A 17,532-nucleotide genomic window follows, 5' to 3' on the forward strand; every position below is an offset into this window, starting at 1 on the left:
TTAGGAAAAAATATATTGTTTCTATAATATCAGTGGTTATCAAAAATGATATGTATTTGGCCGTGGACCCCCATATCAAAATGTTTTGTTCTAGGGACCTCCAGAAGTTGTAACGCAAGTTAAAAATGTTCACTTTAAAAATGTATATATTCAAAGATTTGCACAGATTTTCACGATTTTTCAAAAATAGCAGATCTACAAGCTCATAGCGCGGCACTCGGTGCCGCGCAATGAGCTTGAATATCTGCTATTTTTGAATAGCCAAATAAATCTAAAAATGACACAGATGCGTTCCCGGTCTTCATGGGTTAAGCAGTCGGCAACTCAACTAATTGGACTCTGTTTAATATTGTTTTCATGTGAGATGGTGTTGAGAGGAAGCTAGAGAGTTATCACCTCTCACAAACAATGGCATCCATATCAATCGATAGATCTCCAAAATACTCCCGTTTTACTTTTTTTCTTGCAGCTTCGTTGTCATTCTGTTGCAGCATTAGCATGTTGCTCGACTCGTGCTGCTGTTGTACTTGTGCATTTTTTTTTTTTAGTCATATTTTAGTCACCTGAAATGTTTTACTGTTAGTCTACTTTTAGTCGACTAAATATCATAAGATTTTAGTCGACTAAATCTACAGTCCATTTAGTCGACTTAAATGTATTTTGGCGGTGCCTTGATGGCGTCGTAATGGCTGATTTTACACTTGGTTGCATGCTGAAAATTGCCGATCTACAAGCTCACAACGCGTCGCAGCGCGACGGGTTGTGAGCTTGTAGATCTGCTATTTTCCGAGCGTAAAGGTCCTTACACACCGGGGGCGATTTTTTTTCATGCGAATAATACGTTTAAAAAAAAAACCTTATAAAGTCAATGCAAGCTTCCACGTCAGTTTCGCGGAGCGAAAAAGCGTATTTTATTTATTCGGACGAGTCCGAATTTTGCGTATATTCGCATAATCGCCGGTGTGTAATGACCTCAACACCGAGCGCAACCAAACATAACGTGACTTGTCTTAGTTCTACTGGATCTCTTCGTCCACTGATAACATTTTAGTCTAGTTTTTATTTGTTTGACGAAATTGTCAATACATTCAGTCTTCAGTTTTAGTCATCATAGCTTAGTTTTTATTGAGTTTTTGTTTAGTTTTCGTCTGTGAAAAAAGGTAGTCGACGGAACATTTTCCGTCATAGTTTTAGTCGACGAAATCAACACTGGTACTAGCCCTAACGGCAGTGGCGTGAACAGATTGTGTCTGGGGTGGTTAGTGTCCTTGCTGATCCAGTACCGCACATAACATGGCTACCCTGGCTGCTAGGGTATTACAATGCTGCTGGCTCTAGTTACAGTCTCATCCACACACCAAGAATAGATACCTTGGCACACAACTGGTGCTTAACTTTATCTCTTGACAAGTATACCGCCACACCCCATGCACCCTTCCCTTTATGCCCCTTCTCTCACTCTGCCTCTGTTTTCTCGTTCTCTCGCTCCCCTTGTCTCGTCTTTCATTCGGTCACTTGATTTCTGCATTTCTTTGTCTCTCATGCTCTCTCTCTATTCTTTTCCATCTATCTGCCAGGGGGTTGTGTTACTCACTTGATTCTTTTGCGGAATGAATAGACTTGTCACCCAATACACGGTGCAAGCTGTATCTCTGTGTTTGTTTGTGTGTGTGTGTGTGTGTGGGTGGGAGTCAGTGTAGGCGAATGAATGTGTCTTTTTTTGGGGGGGGGTGGTTTCTTTTATGCCTTTAAAGATAGGACAGTAGACTGACAGGAAATGAGGAGAGAGATGGGGGGGGGGGGGGGTGAGACGCAGCAAAGGTCGTCTAACCCGCTGTTAGGCTGGCATTGCAGCCTAGGGTGCCCGGACCTCCACGCTGCGGCCCAGGACGAATGTCTCTTTTCTTTGTCTGGCACCTCTATTAAATGAAGCATAGCGTTCCTTTGTCTGACACCTCTATTAAATGAAGCATAGCGTTCGTTCATGCAGGACACGGAAGTCTCGCACGCCAAAGCTGTAACCAGCGGTCAGTGAACATCAGCTTTCTATTCCCCATTCGCAGCTCTGCTGGTCATGACATCACACAGTCATACTCCAATCACAACTCACGCATTAGCAAGGGGTTCCTTTAACCCATTAAGGCCTGAGTCCGATTCTTAAAATGTTTTCTAAATCCTAACAGTTCTTTGAAAAAATATATAAAAAATATTTTTTCACGATTTTTCAAAAATAGCAGATCTACAAGCTCATAGCGCGGCACTCGGTGCCGCCCTATGAGCTTGTATATCTGCTATTTTTGAAAAACTAGGTCTTTCTTGGTTGCTGACCAACGCATTCTGCTAGCTCCAGCCTCCACCTTTTGTTTAGAGCTCAAATACTTGTGATTATCATGTATATATGCTAATTCAAACGAATATGTCAATGTACTGCCTAGTGTTGACATTGTGTCCCTATGGGGGATTTGCTTAGCATTCCCTGAATATGTGCTTAGCATGCTGCTTCGACAAAATTCAGGGAATATCTCCCAAGAGCGGAGCTTTAACGCCAAGCTTAACTGTATTCCATTTGTTGCCATAAATGGTTAAATCTACTTTGACGTGAGTGTTTCTAATTTAAATAAGGATTATATTCCCCCCCAAAAAAGGCACAGTAACCTGGTGGGTCAGAGATGAAAATCTATGGTGGTATTAGTATATTTACATCCCCCCTTCCTATCGTTCTGTCGCTTTCTTTCTCTTTTCTGTCGTTTACTGTACTTGCATACCACTGTAGACATAATCTATATGTCTAGAGTAGACATAGTCTATAGTCTTTGGTTTGATCGATGACCTGTATTTGAAATCTGACACGATGGTGTGACTCCATTGACTTTATGACAACTTTGTCGTGTTCCTTGCGAGTGTAACTTGAGCCGTAATAGTTTATGGTTCCCCCTAGAGCCAAATGTGAGGCTGTTGAGACAAGACGTCATTAGGCTTGGGGTACTTAACCAGGGAAATGTCACTCAGTGTAATGTGAGTCTTTGGCATTGTAGAGACACCACATGTGACTGTACTGTGTACAGTACAGTAATGGGAAGAGTCCCTTGTGCTTTTAAATCATGTCAAACACGGCTTACTGTCAAACAGAATACCCGAGAGTAGAACAGGTGTCACGTTTTTAGTATAACAGTTTGTTCTCTCTTCCAGGCTGAGCCCAGAGATCTTCCTCAAGAGGCCTGTGGTGGAGGGAAACCGATGGAGACTTGATTGCATCCTCAAACGCAAGGCAGTAAGTATAAGACATGTCATAGCAAAAGTAGGGTGAACAAACTGGGTGTGGGTTTCATGACCCTTTTATTACTCAAATTTACCAAAAGGTTGACTACCGGTACATCTAAAAGTTATTTTATGAACAATCGTTTTGACATTTCCGTAATGAGCTTTAACCCATTACGACCTGAGGCCGATTCTTACTAATGTCTTCTAAATCCCGACAGTTTTCTGAAAAACGTACGTTTCTATATCAGTGGTGCTCAAACGATGTCAAGGACCCCCGAAATTATATGTTTTTGGCCGCCGACCCCCATCTCAAAATATGTTGTTCCAGGGACCCCCCAGAAGCAAATATTTGAGTTAAAAATGATTTTTGATTAAAAAAATAAATAAAAAAATTGTACCGATTTTCTCGATCTATCTATTGTAGATCTGCTATTCAAAAATAGCAGATCTACAAGCTCATAGCGCGGCACTCGGTGCCGCGCTATGACCTTGTATATCTGCTATTTTTGAATCGCCAAAGTGTATAACGATGCTTTTTAGCTCAAATCAAAAAGTGACACAGATGGCGTTCCCATGTCTGAATGGGTTAATTAAGATTGTTTAGTATACCGTTGGCAGAGAGATAAGAAAGGTGGGAGAGAGTGGGTGGGGATGACACGCAGCAAGAGCGTTGGGCTGGATTCAAACCCGCGGGCCAGTTGCGAGAAAGACTGAAGCCGTATCTACCGTATATATGGTATGCACAATTATTCGGTCGGCCACTTTTTAATTAAGACTTTTGAGTAAAAGCTTCCCTTCTTCAAAGCGCATTCTCTCTGCACACAGCAACTGGGCGTGCGTATCTTTGTGATGCTGTACAAGGAGGTGGAGCTTGCACTGGGCATCAACTCGGGCTACAGCAAGAGGACCCTGACGCACATGCACCCTAACATCAAGGTAACATTACACACGCACCCTAAAATGAACCACTTAAAACACATTGACTGCCAGCAAAACATTGCTTTTCATCCCCATGCCAGCGTTTTTTTACCTTTTTATATTGACGATACACGGAGACCCACGGCAGCCGCGTTGTGCACACACAGATGTCAACCGCGATCGGCCATTTTGTTGCTGCCGGCCGTTGAATAAGGCCTGTTTTCACAAAAAAAAGAAAAGAAATCCAGCTACATGTGTTTTCCTACAACTGATAACATAGGAGTGGACGGAAGTGTCCTTTTTTTGGGGATGACATCACAGCCGTCCATTCCTTCTCTCAGTGTCAATGGATCATTCCTGAGTTGTGTTGGAGCGCCATCTTGTGGAATAAAAAAAAAATATAATTATAATTTTAAAGGACGTTTTAAAACATCCTTGGCAGGCAATGTGTTAAACCCCATGTGGTTGAGCCGAGTCCCTCAGGGCTCTATGCTAGTGTATTTTCTGTTATTGTGGGGAAAGCTTTTGCTGAAAATAGCCGATTGCAGCGTGACGCGTCGTGAGCTTGACAATCTGCTTTTTTTCAGCGAAAGCTTTCCCCACAATACGGATGCTGTGGTTTAAGTGGTTACGGTGACATAGTGACACTCATGCACATGCACCCTAACATCAGGGCAACGTGGTGACACTCATGCACCCAATTAGATATATTGAAGATATTGCATATGGAGCCGGAGTGTGCAACCTTTTTCCCCCCCCCTCCTTTTTACCCCACGCACCCTAACGTCAAGGGAACGTTGGCGCAACACTCATGCACATGCACTCAAGATAACGTAGTGATCCTCATGTACGGGCGCCCTAACAGCAAGGCATATAGTGGATGAAGGGCGTGGGCGAACAGTGCCGTGTTGATATTTCTAGGTGCGTGCAGGACTATAGTGTCGTAAACGATTATTTATAGCAGGGAAATGGGAACGGGTTCAAGGTTTTTCTCCATTTGCTCTTGTGTAGGAATAATATCCTCAGATATTGTAGCAGCAGCAGTAATAATACAGCAGGCAGAAATTTGGTCCGTGTTTGTATTATTTGATATTCCGTGGTTTTGTTTATACTTAAAACATCCCATGTTCGTTTGCATAAGCCATCTTTAATATTGCGTCCCCTAGGGTTGCCAGAATAATTAAACTTTATTTGGTAATTTTTTGTAGTAGAGGCAGTATTTAATAGAATTTCACAGGTTCCAAAGGTCACTAATGGGCTTGTTTTCAGCCAAATTAGCTAATTACATGAAAAAGCACAGCTGTTGTGTAATGCAGTATATTGTATGCTGTATATTTTCTATTTTAATCTTAATTTAGGTGACACTGATCCAGAAACATTTCCCACTACAGAGCAGTTAGAGTTTTAGCGCCATGCTCTCAATAGCACTTTGACAGGACACAGCTGTTTGAGGATCAGAATAAGGAGGGCAACGACAAATGCAGAGCGATATTATGTTTATCACCTACGCGTATACCTTATTTATCAACTAAGACAACAAAAATACAACTGTCGGAATGTACACTATAATTGAATAAATAGATTCACATTGTTGTCATTGAAGGGAACTGCCCTGGTTGAACAGAAAATGGCACAGTAGTCCCGCTTAATCCCATTCCCAGTTTTATCTCCAACAATGAAGCCCTAGAAAACAACTACTGTAAGCACAGGAAATACAGGTTTACGTGTTATCCAGCCTACCGGAAGTTCCTTTGTAGCCCTGTACTTCCTGTACTTCTGTTAGACACTTTAGGAAGTATTTTAATACTTATTGTCCTGCTGGGATACGCTAGCAGTGTGGGAAACACAGAGAACACAGCATATGCTGCTGGCCATTCTGTGAAACTTTGAGGGTTGCCGTTTTCCTGAATTTGACCAAACCATCCGTAGTAACTGTGTGTTTGGTGGGTGAAAATGTGTCCATGTTGGACATGCTGGGTTTCTTCAGCAGCGAGGACATGCGTGGTGGACGTTTTAGCTTCCAGTGGCACCTAAAGCTTGTGCTGAGCAATCAGCTTATCACCTTCTCTGTCCTTTCATTTTCATCACCCGTGGTGGACAGTACTTTACTTGAGTACTGTACTTAAGTACATTTTTGGAATATGTGTTCTTTTGTTTTAGATTTTTTGCAAGCTGACTCACTCTGCTACATTTTAAATTGAAATGCATATGGTACTTTTGACTCCACTACATTTCTAGGAAGGGACTCTTGGGACCCAAACGTACAAAAATGTATTAACACATTCCATGCCAGACGTTAATCTCATAATGTACTCACCAGTGCCAACGTGTTATTGTTGTTTTTTTGTTTTTTTCACGTCGCCATAGACCTTGTTAAAATCCTTAAAGGTATCATGACATTCATTTTCACTTTTTTTATTTTCAATGTTTTATTTGGGGTTTTATGACCTCAATTACACCCAAAAAACCTGAACTTAGAACATTCAGTGGATTTTCTGTGGTCTGGGGTTTTCTGAATAACTAGGCTGAAAAGTAATCTGAGCCTGGCCCTTCGACAGTGAGGTCACAGTCGATTAATCCCGCCCACTCTCCTCCTCGCCCCTCCCCTCCCCTATCCTTTCCTTTGGGGGGGGCGGAGCAGAGGCGATGATTGACAGGCAAAATCCCTCACCAGCGACACCCGCAGGCAAAGATTTCTTTTTTCATTGCAGTTGAAAAGGCTTTAGAAATGTGAGAGAAAAACACCTGCCATGGATCACTGGAATTGAATTTTCACTTAAAACTTTTTGTACACTTTTGATGGACCAGGACAAAGATTTTGAATGTGGTGTAAAAGTGAATGTCATTAAACCTTTAAGATTGAGCTGTGCACTGTTTGTAAACATCGCCGACATCTCACTGATTCTACCAGTGAAAACCACGTGTCAAACGGAGCTCCATTGTTGTAGTTAGAACGGTTTACGTTAAACAGTGATATGCGAGGAGAAAAAACTACAAGGAGAAAATGGAGTTTCAGTTTCGTCATTAGAACGAGGGCCGACGGGATCGGCAAAACCGGATCCCAAATAATTCCGTTTCCGGTGGTCAAACCGGAACCGGAAATGGATCAAAAAATTCCGAAAGTGCACTTTTGGTGAAATCAACGCGAACCGGCGGTTCGCGTAGATCTACGCGATTGGCACGTGGCGGCTTTAAATAGGTTCGCGTAGATCTACGTGATTGGCACTCAATGTGTTAAGAATGAACCACTTAAGCCCTATTTCAAACATAGTGAAAGTAGCCGATCTACAAGCTCTCAGCGTGTTGCGCTGTGATGCATTGTTCTCTAATATTTGATGCTATTTCTATAATTTTTTTCTCTATTTCTGAACATTTCTGACAATTATGTACTTGTGAATACTTGAGCATTTACTTCAGTATATGCTTTGTCCACCATGCCCCCTCACTCATGGCAAGTAAACATAAGACATAAAAGTATTTGTATTTCAAATGTCTGTGTCCGTGTATGTCTTCCAGGTGATGCGACATCCAGACCATGTCTCCTCCTCCGTCTATCTGTGGGCGCATCACGAGAAGATCATCGTCATCGACCAATCGGTGGCGTTCGTGGGCGGGATCGACCTGGCGTACGGTCGCTGGGACGACAGAGAGCACCGGCTTACGGACGTGGGAAGCGTGACACGCTCTGTGGCCCAGGAGATGGTTAGAGACACACACACACACACACACACACACACACACACACACACACACACACACACACACACACACACACACTTACAGTACGTAGGCACATGTGCATTCTCTATACACACATGAATACTTGAAAGCAAACTCACACACCCCCGAACTGGCTAGCATATACGTACACTCAGTGGTGGAAAAAGTACTCAAATGTTTTACTTAAGTAAAAGTATCAATACTGCAATGTAGAAGTACTCTGTTACAAGTAAAAGTCCGGAATTCAAAATTTACTTGAGTAAAAGTACAAAGGTATTGGTATCAAAATGGACTTAAAGGACCAAAAGTAAAAGTACTAAAATGTTTGAAGATCTACCTTGTAGATCTGCTATTTTCAAATAGCCTAGGTATAAAATAGGGCTAAAGTAACTAGTAACTAAAGTTTTCAAATAATTGTAGTGGAGTAAAAGTACAATATTGGCCTCTGAGATGTAGTGGAGTAGAAGTAAAACTACTGAAAACTGGAAATACTCCAGTAAAGTAAAAATACCTCAAAATTGCACTTAAGTACAGCACTTGAGTAAATGTACTTCGTTACTTTACACCACTGCGTACACTAGGCCTGTCCCCGACTAAGGATTTGTTTAGTCGACTCTAATTGGCGACTAATTGCCAATAGTCGACTGGCAGCCGACTAATAGAATTAAAAAAAAGAAAAGAAAAAAAAACTTTTTTTTTTTTTTTTTTGGGGCCAAAATACATTTTATTTCAAAGGGCCAAGTCTACACAGTTTGTTTTGTCTCCAGCAGAGTTTCTAGTGTCTCTATCTCTCTCTGGAAGAGGTTGCACATGAACTCTGCAGCCGCACTGAGGCGCTCCAACACAAACAATACCAATACAAAGACGAGGAATAAGAAGAATGTAGTGGAAGTTACGTGTGGTTGCAGGCGTAGACTTGGCCAAAAAACAATTTAAAACATTTTTGGCCCTTAACTCTCTCAGTGCCAGACCCCGAGTTATCCCGAGTTTTAGGGTTATACCCTCAGTGCCAGAACGAGAAATCCCGAGTAAAAAAAAAAAAAGTATCTTTTTTTTTTTTTTTTTTTTTTGAAAAAAGTGTTCAGTACCCAAGATATCATTATCTGAAAATTTGCAGCTCCATCCACTCTTTGTTTAACCTATAACTGAAAAAGGCTGTATCTCGCTTCCTAAGCACTTTTTTTTTACTTTGAAAAAAAAAAAGAAAAAAGTTGGCATGGTTCGCAATATTTTTTTTTTTTCATTGGCACTGAGAGAGTTTAGTGGTGCATTTACATGGTAATGTGGTATTGTGGCAGTTTGGTATTAAGCGAGGTAGAGTTAAGAGCTTAACCATAGTTGGTTATTTGTGTTGCCACACACACTTAACATGAAGGATGTGAGAACTACTGACCTAGGGTTTCCATCTTTTCCACCTCACTAAAAAGATCAGTCTGGCTGACATCAGCTCGTGTTGCTGTTAGCCAATCACATATGAGGTATTCATGATGACGTTGATGTGGACCAGGCTAGCCAAAGAAAATGGGTCCCGCAATGGTTTGAGAATAATTTAGGATAATATTCCCCCCCAAAAAAGGTACAGTAACCTGGTGGGTCAGAGATTAAAATCTATGGTGATATTAGTATATTTACATCCCCCCTTCCTATCGTTCTGTCGCTTTCTTTCTCTTTTCTGTCGTTTACTGTACTTGCATACCACTGTAGACATAATCAGTCTATAGTCTTTGGTTTGATCGATGACCTGTATTTGAAATCTGACACGATGGTGTGACTCCATTGACTCTATGACAACTTTGTCGTGTTCTTGCGAGTGTATTACGAGCCGTAATAGTTTATGGTCCCCCAGAGCCAAATGTGAGGCTGTTGAGACAAGACATCATTAGGCTTAGGCTACTTAACCAGGGAAATGTCACTCAGTGTAATGTGAGTCTTTGGCATTGTAGAGACATCACATGTGACTGTACTGTGTACAGTACAGTAATGGGAAGAGTCCCTTGTGCTTTTAAATGTGTTGTTTAAGTAGACAAGATTTAAGGTTTACGGTTTGCTAATATTAATTGCTGCATCTACCGTAACTAACGTAGCCAACAGAGTTGGCAGTGGCAACCAAAGCATGGCTTTGGGAGAAAATACACCGGGGCGGGCGTGGACAAATTAAATAAAAACGAAACCTACGCCCTTGGAAAGAGAGGAAGAGAGAGTGACACACATAAGTAGAGTGACAACAAGTACCTGCCTGTGTGCATGCATACTAATGATACGTTATTGCTCCACCATTATGTTAACACATCTCCTGATATCCTCCATGTCCTCTTCTGTTTTTTTTCTCCTTCTCAGTCTGGCTCCGCCAACAGTCCCTCCAGTAAGGGAGTGTCCTCCTCCGATGGCGTCTCCCATAGCAACGGTCAGGGGGCGGCGCCCTGCGACGCGGTGGACCTGCCCAAGCTGAAGGGGATTGGTCGGACCAGGAAGACCCGCTTCACCCTGAAGCGCCTGCATAAACCCGCCCTGCGGCATACAGACAGCGTCAGCAGCGTGGACAGCACAGGTGTGTGTGTGTGTGTGTGTGTGTGTGTGTGTGTGTGTGTGTGTGAAATGGAGAATATACTGTATTTATCTTACACATAACCTGTGTGTTTAGGGAGTGGTTCAGTGCGGAGCCTGAAAACAGATGTTGGAGAGTTGTTGGGGAACACTCGCTTCTGGCATGGAAAAGACTACTGCAACTTTGTCTACAAGGACTGGATCCAACTGGAGAAACCCTTTGATGGTCTGTGACACACACACACACACACACACACACACACACACACACACACACACACACACACACACACACACACACACACACACACACACACACACACACACACACACACACACACACATTTACCACTTTACTTTACATTTAGATAGATGCTACACACCAGGCTTGTAGGCCAATGTTCACACGTTCTGAACGACCCTCCCAACAGATTCAGTAGCTCAGCTCTGAATCTGTTCTTGAGAGATTAGCTGGACACCTGGACACGGACACACACACCTCCCCTCTGCAGTGCTCTATGGAGTCTGTCTCATTTCTCTCCAAAAGCCATTGAATATGATGGAATATTAATGATTACCGTGATTATGGTAAGCTCACATTTGATATCACACACACACCATACCTGTAACTTTCACTAGCCCCAAAAACAAATTCAACTGAAAATCGATACATTTAAACGGCGATTAACCCCGATCTATTCCCCATAAAGAGATATATTTCGCCGCACTAATCAAAGAACCATTTCTTTCAGTTTCGTTTTTTCCATTTTTTTCAGTTTTGCCAGTTCCCACCTGATGTTGTGTGGGAGTTCTGACTGCTCCAGATTGTACTGAATAACTGTTAGCTTGCATAATGTCTTCAGACTCGGCCTCAAATCTAACATGAACAGTTTATCAGTGCAAACAGGCGCTACGGAAATTCCGTTGAAGAAGAAGTTGGTGAAGCATCGTCCTCCAAAGAAGATGATACGATCTCCCACCATGCAACATAACCTACTATTCATTGAAAACGGGCCTTTTCCTTTGGGCTCCACCTTCTTCCAGGAGAAGGTCTCTGGATTGAATTTCCACAGATCCTTCAAGTCCTTGTTAACTTGTCGGCCACCAAATATGTACAGCTCTCCATTGTAGGCAAAGGCTGAATGATCCTCGCGTCCTTCTGGAAGCCGCTGAAAGAGTGCAGGCGTGCTCAGCCAGCAGTTGGTCTCCGTGTCAAACACACTAATGTCGTTGTTAAGGCCTCTGCCCCCAAATACAAACATCTTTGTCCCGATGATGGTGGCAGAGGAACCCGAGGAAGCAGTTGGTGGAGTCCCTCTGGTGTTAATTAAAGACCAGGCCATTGTGTTGATGTCCAACTTGTAGATGACATTAGTGCATTGAGCCCTCATTGCATATATGGCCTTCCCCAAGACATAGGCTGAGTAGTAGTGCCCGTTCTCTGGAGCATTCCCACAAACCCTGGGCTTGAACCATCTGTGGGTGTCGACATCAAATGTATCAAGCAATCCGCCCCCCAAAATATAGATGGAATGTTCGATCAGCATAGCTGACACCAGGCCACGGCTTATGGAGGGAACATCAAGGCGATGTTCTCCTCTTCCAGCTGTCACAGGGGGCAACATCTTCCAGCACAGAGACATTGTGTTGAAGACATGCACTTCAGTCCGAGCCTTGCTCTTCAAGTTTCCTCCAAAGCAGTAGACCTCGTGTCCAACTACCACAGCACATTGGAAGTAATAATTTTCTCTTCCATTCAGATGCACCACCCAGTGAAACATTTCACTCACCAACACGAATCAGTGCTGATAACTAATTTACAAGAAGAAGTTGTAAGAAAGCAGGTTGATTTCATGGTAAATCACATTTGTACCTAGGACAAGTCATTTTAAAAGGACAGTTACATGGTTGTGATGATGTTGTGATGTCATTGTATGATGACGTCATCAAAATAAGTAAATCTCTGCTGTCCGGCAGAAACCAGCTCCAACCAACTCCAAAATGTTGATAAGAACAGCTAAATGGACCTCAAAGCTCACAATGAGGTTGGAGGTCAAAGGGGGGTGGAGTCAGCAAAACCAGCTAACTCCACCCCCCTTTGGTGGACGTGGCTGGTTTAGCAGAAAGTTTGAGGATCCAATGGAGTTAGCTGGTTTTGTCAGAAGCGCTTTTTAATACTTTGCATTGGTTCAATATTTTTTAATCAACACACGGACATAAAGTGTGTTCAATAGCACTGATTTATGGAAAAAAATGCAAAAGCGGAACAATGGAGTTAGCTGGTTTCTCCCGGACAGCAACATTATTACACAAACCAGTGATTTTTAAATTAGCAGCTGATGACATTTTATTCCAATAACACACACACACACACACACACACACACACACACACACACACACACACACACACAGACACAGACACAGACACAGACACACACACACACACACAAACACACAGAGAGAGAGAGACAGACACACACGTATATTAAATCCAAAAACACACATACAGTATATCTCTGCTGTCCGGCAGGAACCAGCTAACTCAAAAATTTTCATCTTTCAGGAAATGAAAAAAAAAAGTGGAGTTAGCTGGTTTTGTCAGAAGCGCTTTTTAATACTTTGCATTGGTTGAATATTTTTTAATCAACACACGGACACACACACACACACACACACACACACACACACACACACACACACACACACACACACACGCACACACACACACACACACACACACACACACACATTACATTACATTACATTACATTACAGTCATTTTGCAGACGCTTTTATCCAAAGCGACTTACAATAAGTGTATTCAACATAGGTAGGGAACGAAAACTACTAATCACCAGAAGTCTTTAGTGCATTTTCTGCAAAAACAAGCAACCAAGAGTATATCTAGCGCTAAGGTAAAAGTGCAATATATCAGCTACCTATTTCCTTAAACAGATGAGACAAAATAGCTAAATCAAATGAGCATGAGCTAAAACAAATAAGTGTATCGACTAAACAAGATCCAATAAACAATACAACAATAGAAAACAAGCGTTCGTACAACTAGTTAACAACAAGTAGGTCAGGCAGAGAGGAAGGGTAGTGTTTCCTGAAGAGGTGGGTTTTCAGCCTGCGGCGAAATATGGACAGTGACTCTGCTGTCCTAACACCAGTGGGAAGTTCATTCCACCACTGTGGGGCCAGAACAGAAAAGAGTCGTGACCGTGTGGATCGGCCAGAAGGACCCTTGAGTGACGAGGCAATCAGTCGCCCCGAGGTGGAATGAGAGAGAGAGAGACAGACACACACGTATATTAAATCCAAAAACACACATACAGTATATCTCTGCTGTCCGGCAGGAACCAGCCAACTAAAATATGTTCATCTTTCAGGAAATGAAAAAAAAAAGTGGAGTTAGGTGGTTTTGTTCATCGTTGATAAGAACAGCTGAATGGACCTCCAAGCTCACAATGAGGTTGGAGGTCAAAAGGGGGTGGAGCCTGGAGTCAGCAAAAACCAGCTAACTCCGGTGGACTTGGCTGGTTTAGCAGAAAGTTTGAGGATCCAATGGAGTTAGCTGGTTTTGTCAGAAGCGCTTTTTAATGCTTTTCGTTGGTTCAATTTTTTTTTTCCAACACACAGAACACATATGTGCGCGAACACACACACACACACACACACACACACACACACACACACACACACAGTTATTTGTGTTATTTTCCCAGCATGCTGATGAGCTCATCATTTCCCCTGCCACATACACACCAGTCTGGTGGAAATAAAGCAGCATCATGTGGAAAGCTGGTCTTCTACCGTACAGTAGACTGTGTTCTACAACCTGCTTACATGCAACTCACCGCCTTCTTTTCCTCTCACACCCTTTCCCTCCCTCTCCTCCCTCTCCACCTTTCCTCTCTTTCTTTTCTTCCCTTCCCTTCCATCTCTGCACACCGCCTCGTGTCCTCACCGCCTTCCGTTCATCCATCACTCCTCTGTCCTCTTGTCTTCGTGCAAAAAGCATTATTTTACACTTTGGCTATTCAAAAATAGCAGATATACAAGCTCGTAGCGCAGCACCGAGTGCCGCGCTACGAGCTTGTAGATCTGCTATTTTTGAAAAATTGAGAAACATTTAGCAAATCTTTGAATATATATATTTTTAAAGTGAACATTTTTAACTCAAATCTTTGCTTCTGGGGGTCCCTGGAACCACATATTTTGAGATGGGGGTCCGCGGCCAAATACATATCATTTGGGGGTCCCTGACATGAAAACGTTTGAGAACCACTGATATATAGCAACATATGTTTTTTTTTTTTTTTTTTTTTAACTGTTGGAATTTAGAAGACATTTTGTAGAATCGGAACCTCAGGTCTTAATGGGTTAAAGAATGAAGACGGTGTGTGTGGGCGTTTTTACATTGTTCGCCCTGTGCATTAGGGCATTCACGAATAGTGATTTTTAGCATTCGAATTATTCGACCTATAAGTATTCGAATATTTTGTTTTTTTTTCAATCGCATTGATGACTCGACTCAAGGAATGCGAGTTGACGTCACACCAGAGCTCACAGCTGCGTGTCTGCTGTAGAAAAGCCACTAAAAAAAAAAAAAAATGGATAGTCGAATAGTCGGTTTAATATTCGACTATTCGGTGAATGCCCTACTGTGCATGTGTACAGTATACTCCACCAACACACCTGACCCCCTCTCTCTCTCTCTCTCTCTCTCTCTCTCCAGACTTCATTGACAGGTACACTACGCCGCGCATGCCCTGGCATGACATCGCCTCAGTGGTCCATGGCAGAGCCGCCAGGGACGTAGCCAGACACTTCATTCAGCGCTGGAACTTCACCAAGGTGCATCAAACGTACACGTTGTTTTTGTTATCTGGGTTTGTCTTTTGCATTGTTTTTTTTTTCTGTAATGCTTATCTCTGCTACCTCCCCCCCCAACACGTGATACACACTTCCTTTCAAAGGCCCCACAATGACAATAAGCTCCTGATCCTTATTGTCAATAAACATGTCTATCAATCAAACTCACAGACACACAGACACACAGACAGACAGACACAGACAGACAGACAGACAGACAGACAGACAGACAGACACCTTCAACAGCATTTGAATAATGGTATGCATTTTTATAAATCACTGTAGCCTGAAATACAAATTCAATTCAAATGTACAGACAGTCTAACATCCTCCTAACAACGCGCGCGAGCTCACACACACACACACACACACACACACACACACACACACACACACACACACACACACACACACACACACACACTTACCACTTTACTTTACATTTAGATAGATGCTACACACTAGGTTTGTTGTCCTAGTTCGTTTGTAGTTCTCTTAGTGCCCAAGTTACTTGACCTTACTTAGAGTACTGTTGCTGTTTTACAATGGCCATGGTACTTATTCTGACCTTGCACTTTGTAAGTTGCTTTGGATAAGAGTGTCTGCTAAATGCCTAAACTGTAACTGAAACCTTTACATACACACACAGTATAACCAGCCAAACCTCTCCTCTTCACTTCCTAGCTTACAGTATCTTGAGTCCTTGTGCTGTAGTGAGCACTTTATTTATTACCCAGGAATGATCTAAGTAAGCTAAACAAGTGATCAGCCAAGGAACATTTCCTAATGGCTAAAAACACATGCTGACAAAACAAAGACGGTGGAACCTTCCACTTGCCAAGAGTACCGTAACACTTTTTCACAGCTATATTTCTTTCTCTCTCTGTCTCTCTGTCTCTGTGTCTCCCTGCCTCTACTACTTGACATTTTTTCTCTCCTGTCCCTGCATCCCTACTCTCCTTCACACACACACTCTCTCTCTCTCTCTCTCTCTCTTCCTCTCAGATCATGAAACCAAAGTACCGTTCTCTCTCCTACCCATTCCTGCTGCCTAAATCACACACCTGTGCTGATGAACTGAGCTATAAGGTGCCTAATTCTGTCGTCACCAAAGTACAGGTGAGAAAAGACATGCTTCACTTTTGCTTCTGTGTGTATATGTACTTCTGTGTGTGAGTGGGATAAAATGAGAGTGAGTGTTAAAAAAAAAGATAGCGGGACTCTTTAAAGATTTCTGGGCCAAGATGTTACATAATCATCTTGCATTTGAATCTTGGTGCTTGGGAAGTTATTTTTTGCCTAATCGTTTCAATAAAATGCAATGTTATTATAGTGCCAATTCACAACAAGACACTTTAGTACTGTCAGTAACTTTTTAATCGCAACGTTTCGGTCAAGGACCTTCTTCAGACATGATGCCTGAAGAAGGACCTTGACTGAAACAAAAATAAATAATGTTATATTACATTTATTAAACTATGAAGACGGTATGTGGGTGTTTTTACATTATTTGACCTGTACATGTACAGTATACTCCACCAACACACCTGACACCTTTTATTCAGGTGTGCAAAAGTCTTTCCCCTTTCTACTAAAACAGATGCATCTGACCTGTAGAGGGCAGTGCAGTCACATAGTAGCCACCAACATTGTACTGCATTACATATATTTATACATGTAACGCATTTATGTTATGTATACAAACCTCTATACTGTATGTATGTTGTTCTCTACTGTAGACCACAACATTGCATCTGTACTATTCCTGTAGGCCAAGCCTTTGCATTACTATATTATTATCTACTACTCTAATTACAAATTCTTGAAAGTAAACCCATAAAACTCCATTCTGACTGTTTACTTCTCTATGCAGTGATTACAGCACACATACTTTTGTGTTAATTAGTTAAACACCAGTTGTTAAACAAATGTACACCTTATGCACATATGCCGTGTAACCATTGCTTAGCTCTGTCTGTGTAGATAAGGGCAAACACATTAAATAGATATTCTTTATGGCTCTCTAACCTGTGTCCGTAGCTTTTACACATATTTGTGTATACAGTAGATACAGCTTATAGATACAGCAGGTGGTCAGACTTTATTGTTTTAGATGGATATTTGGTTACTGTACACACCTGTGTGAATGAACATTATTTCTGTGTGTGTTATGACTGTTTATCTCTTACATACACAAAGTCACATGCAT

The 17,532-nt window shown here is 42.1% G+C and overlaps 1 protein-coding gene across 3 annotated transcripts in view; it reads left to right on the plus strand.

The window, feature by feature from the left end:
* The window catches only part of pld1a (phospholipase D1a), a 132,041-nt gene that overhangs the window by 35,873 nt on the left and 78,636 nt on the right, over positions 1–17,532 (plus strand). For all 3 annotated transcript variants that reach the window (XR_013932173.1, XR_013932174.1, XM_080414879.1), the window contains exons 12-18: positions 3,190–3,271; positions 4,087–4,197; positions 7,696–7,881; positions 10,237–10,447; positions 10,541–10,669; positions 15,187–15,305; positions 16,329–16,442. Coding sequence is in view for 1 of the 3 variants with exons in the window: in XM_080414879.1 (XP_080271005.1) it covers positions 3,190–3,271; positions 4,087–4,197; positions 7,696–7,881; positions 10,237–10,447; positions 10,541–10,669; positions 15,187–15,305; positions 16,329–16,442 (952 nt within the window). In the remaining 2 variants the exon portion in view is untranslated. The remainder of the gene's footprint in view (positions 1–3,189; positions 3,272–4,086; positions 4,198–7,695; positions 7,882–10,236; positions 10,448–10,540; positions 10,670–15,186; positions 15,306–16,328; positions 16,443–17,532) is intronic.

Source organism: Gymnoscopelus braueri (genome assembly GCF_963280865.1).
Source record: "Gymnoscopelus braueri genome assembly, chromosome: 19".
NCBI classification, from domain to species: domain Eukaryota; kingdom Metazoa; phylum Chordata; class Actinopteri; order Myctophiformes; family Myctophidae; genus Gymnoscopelus; species Gymnoscopelus braueri.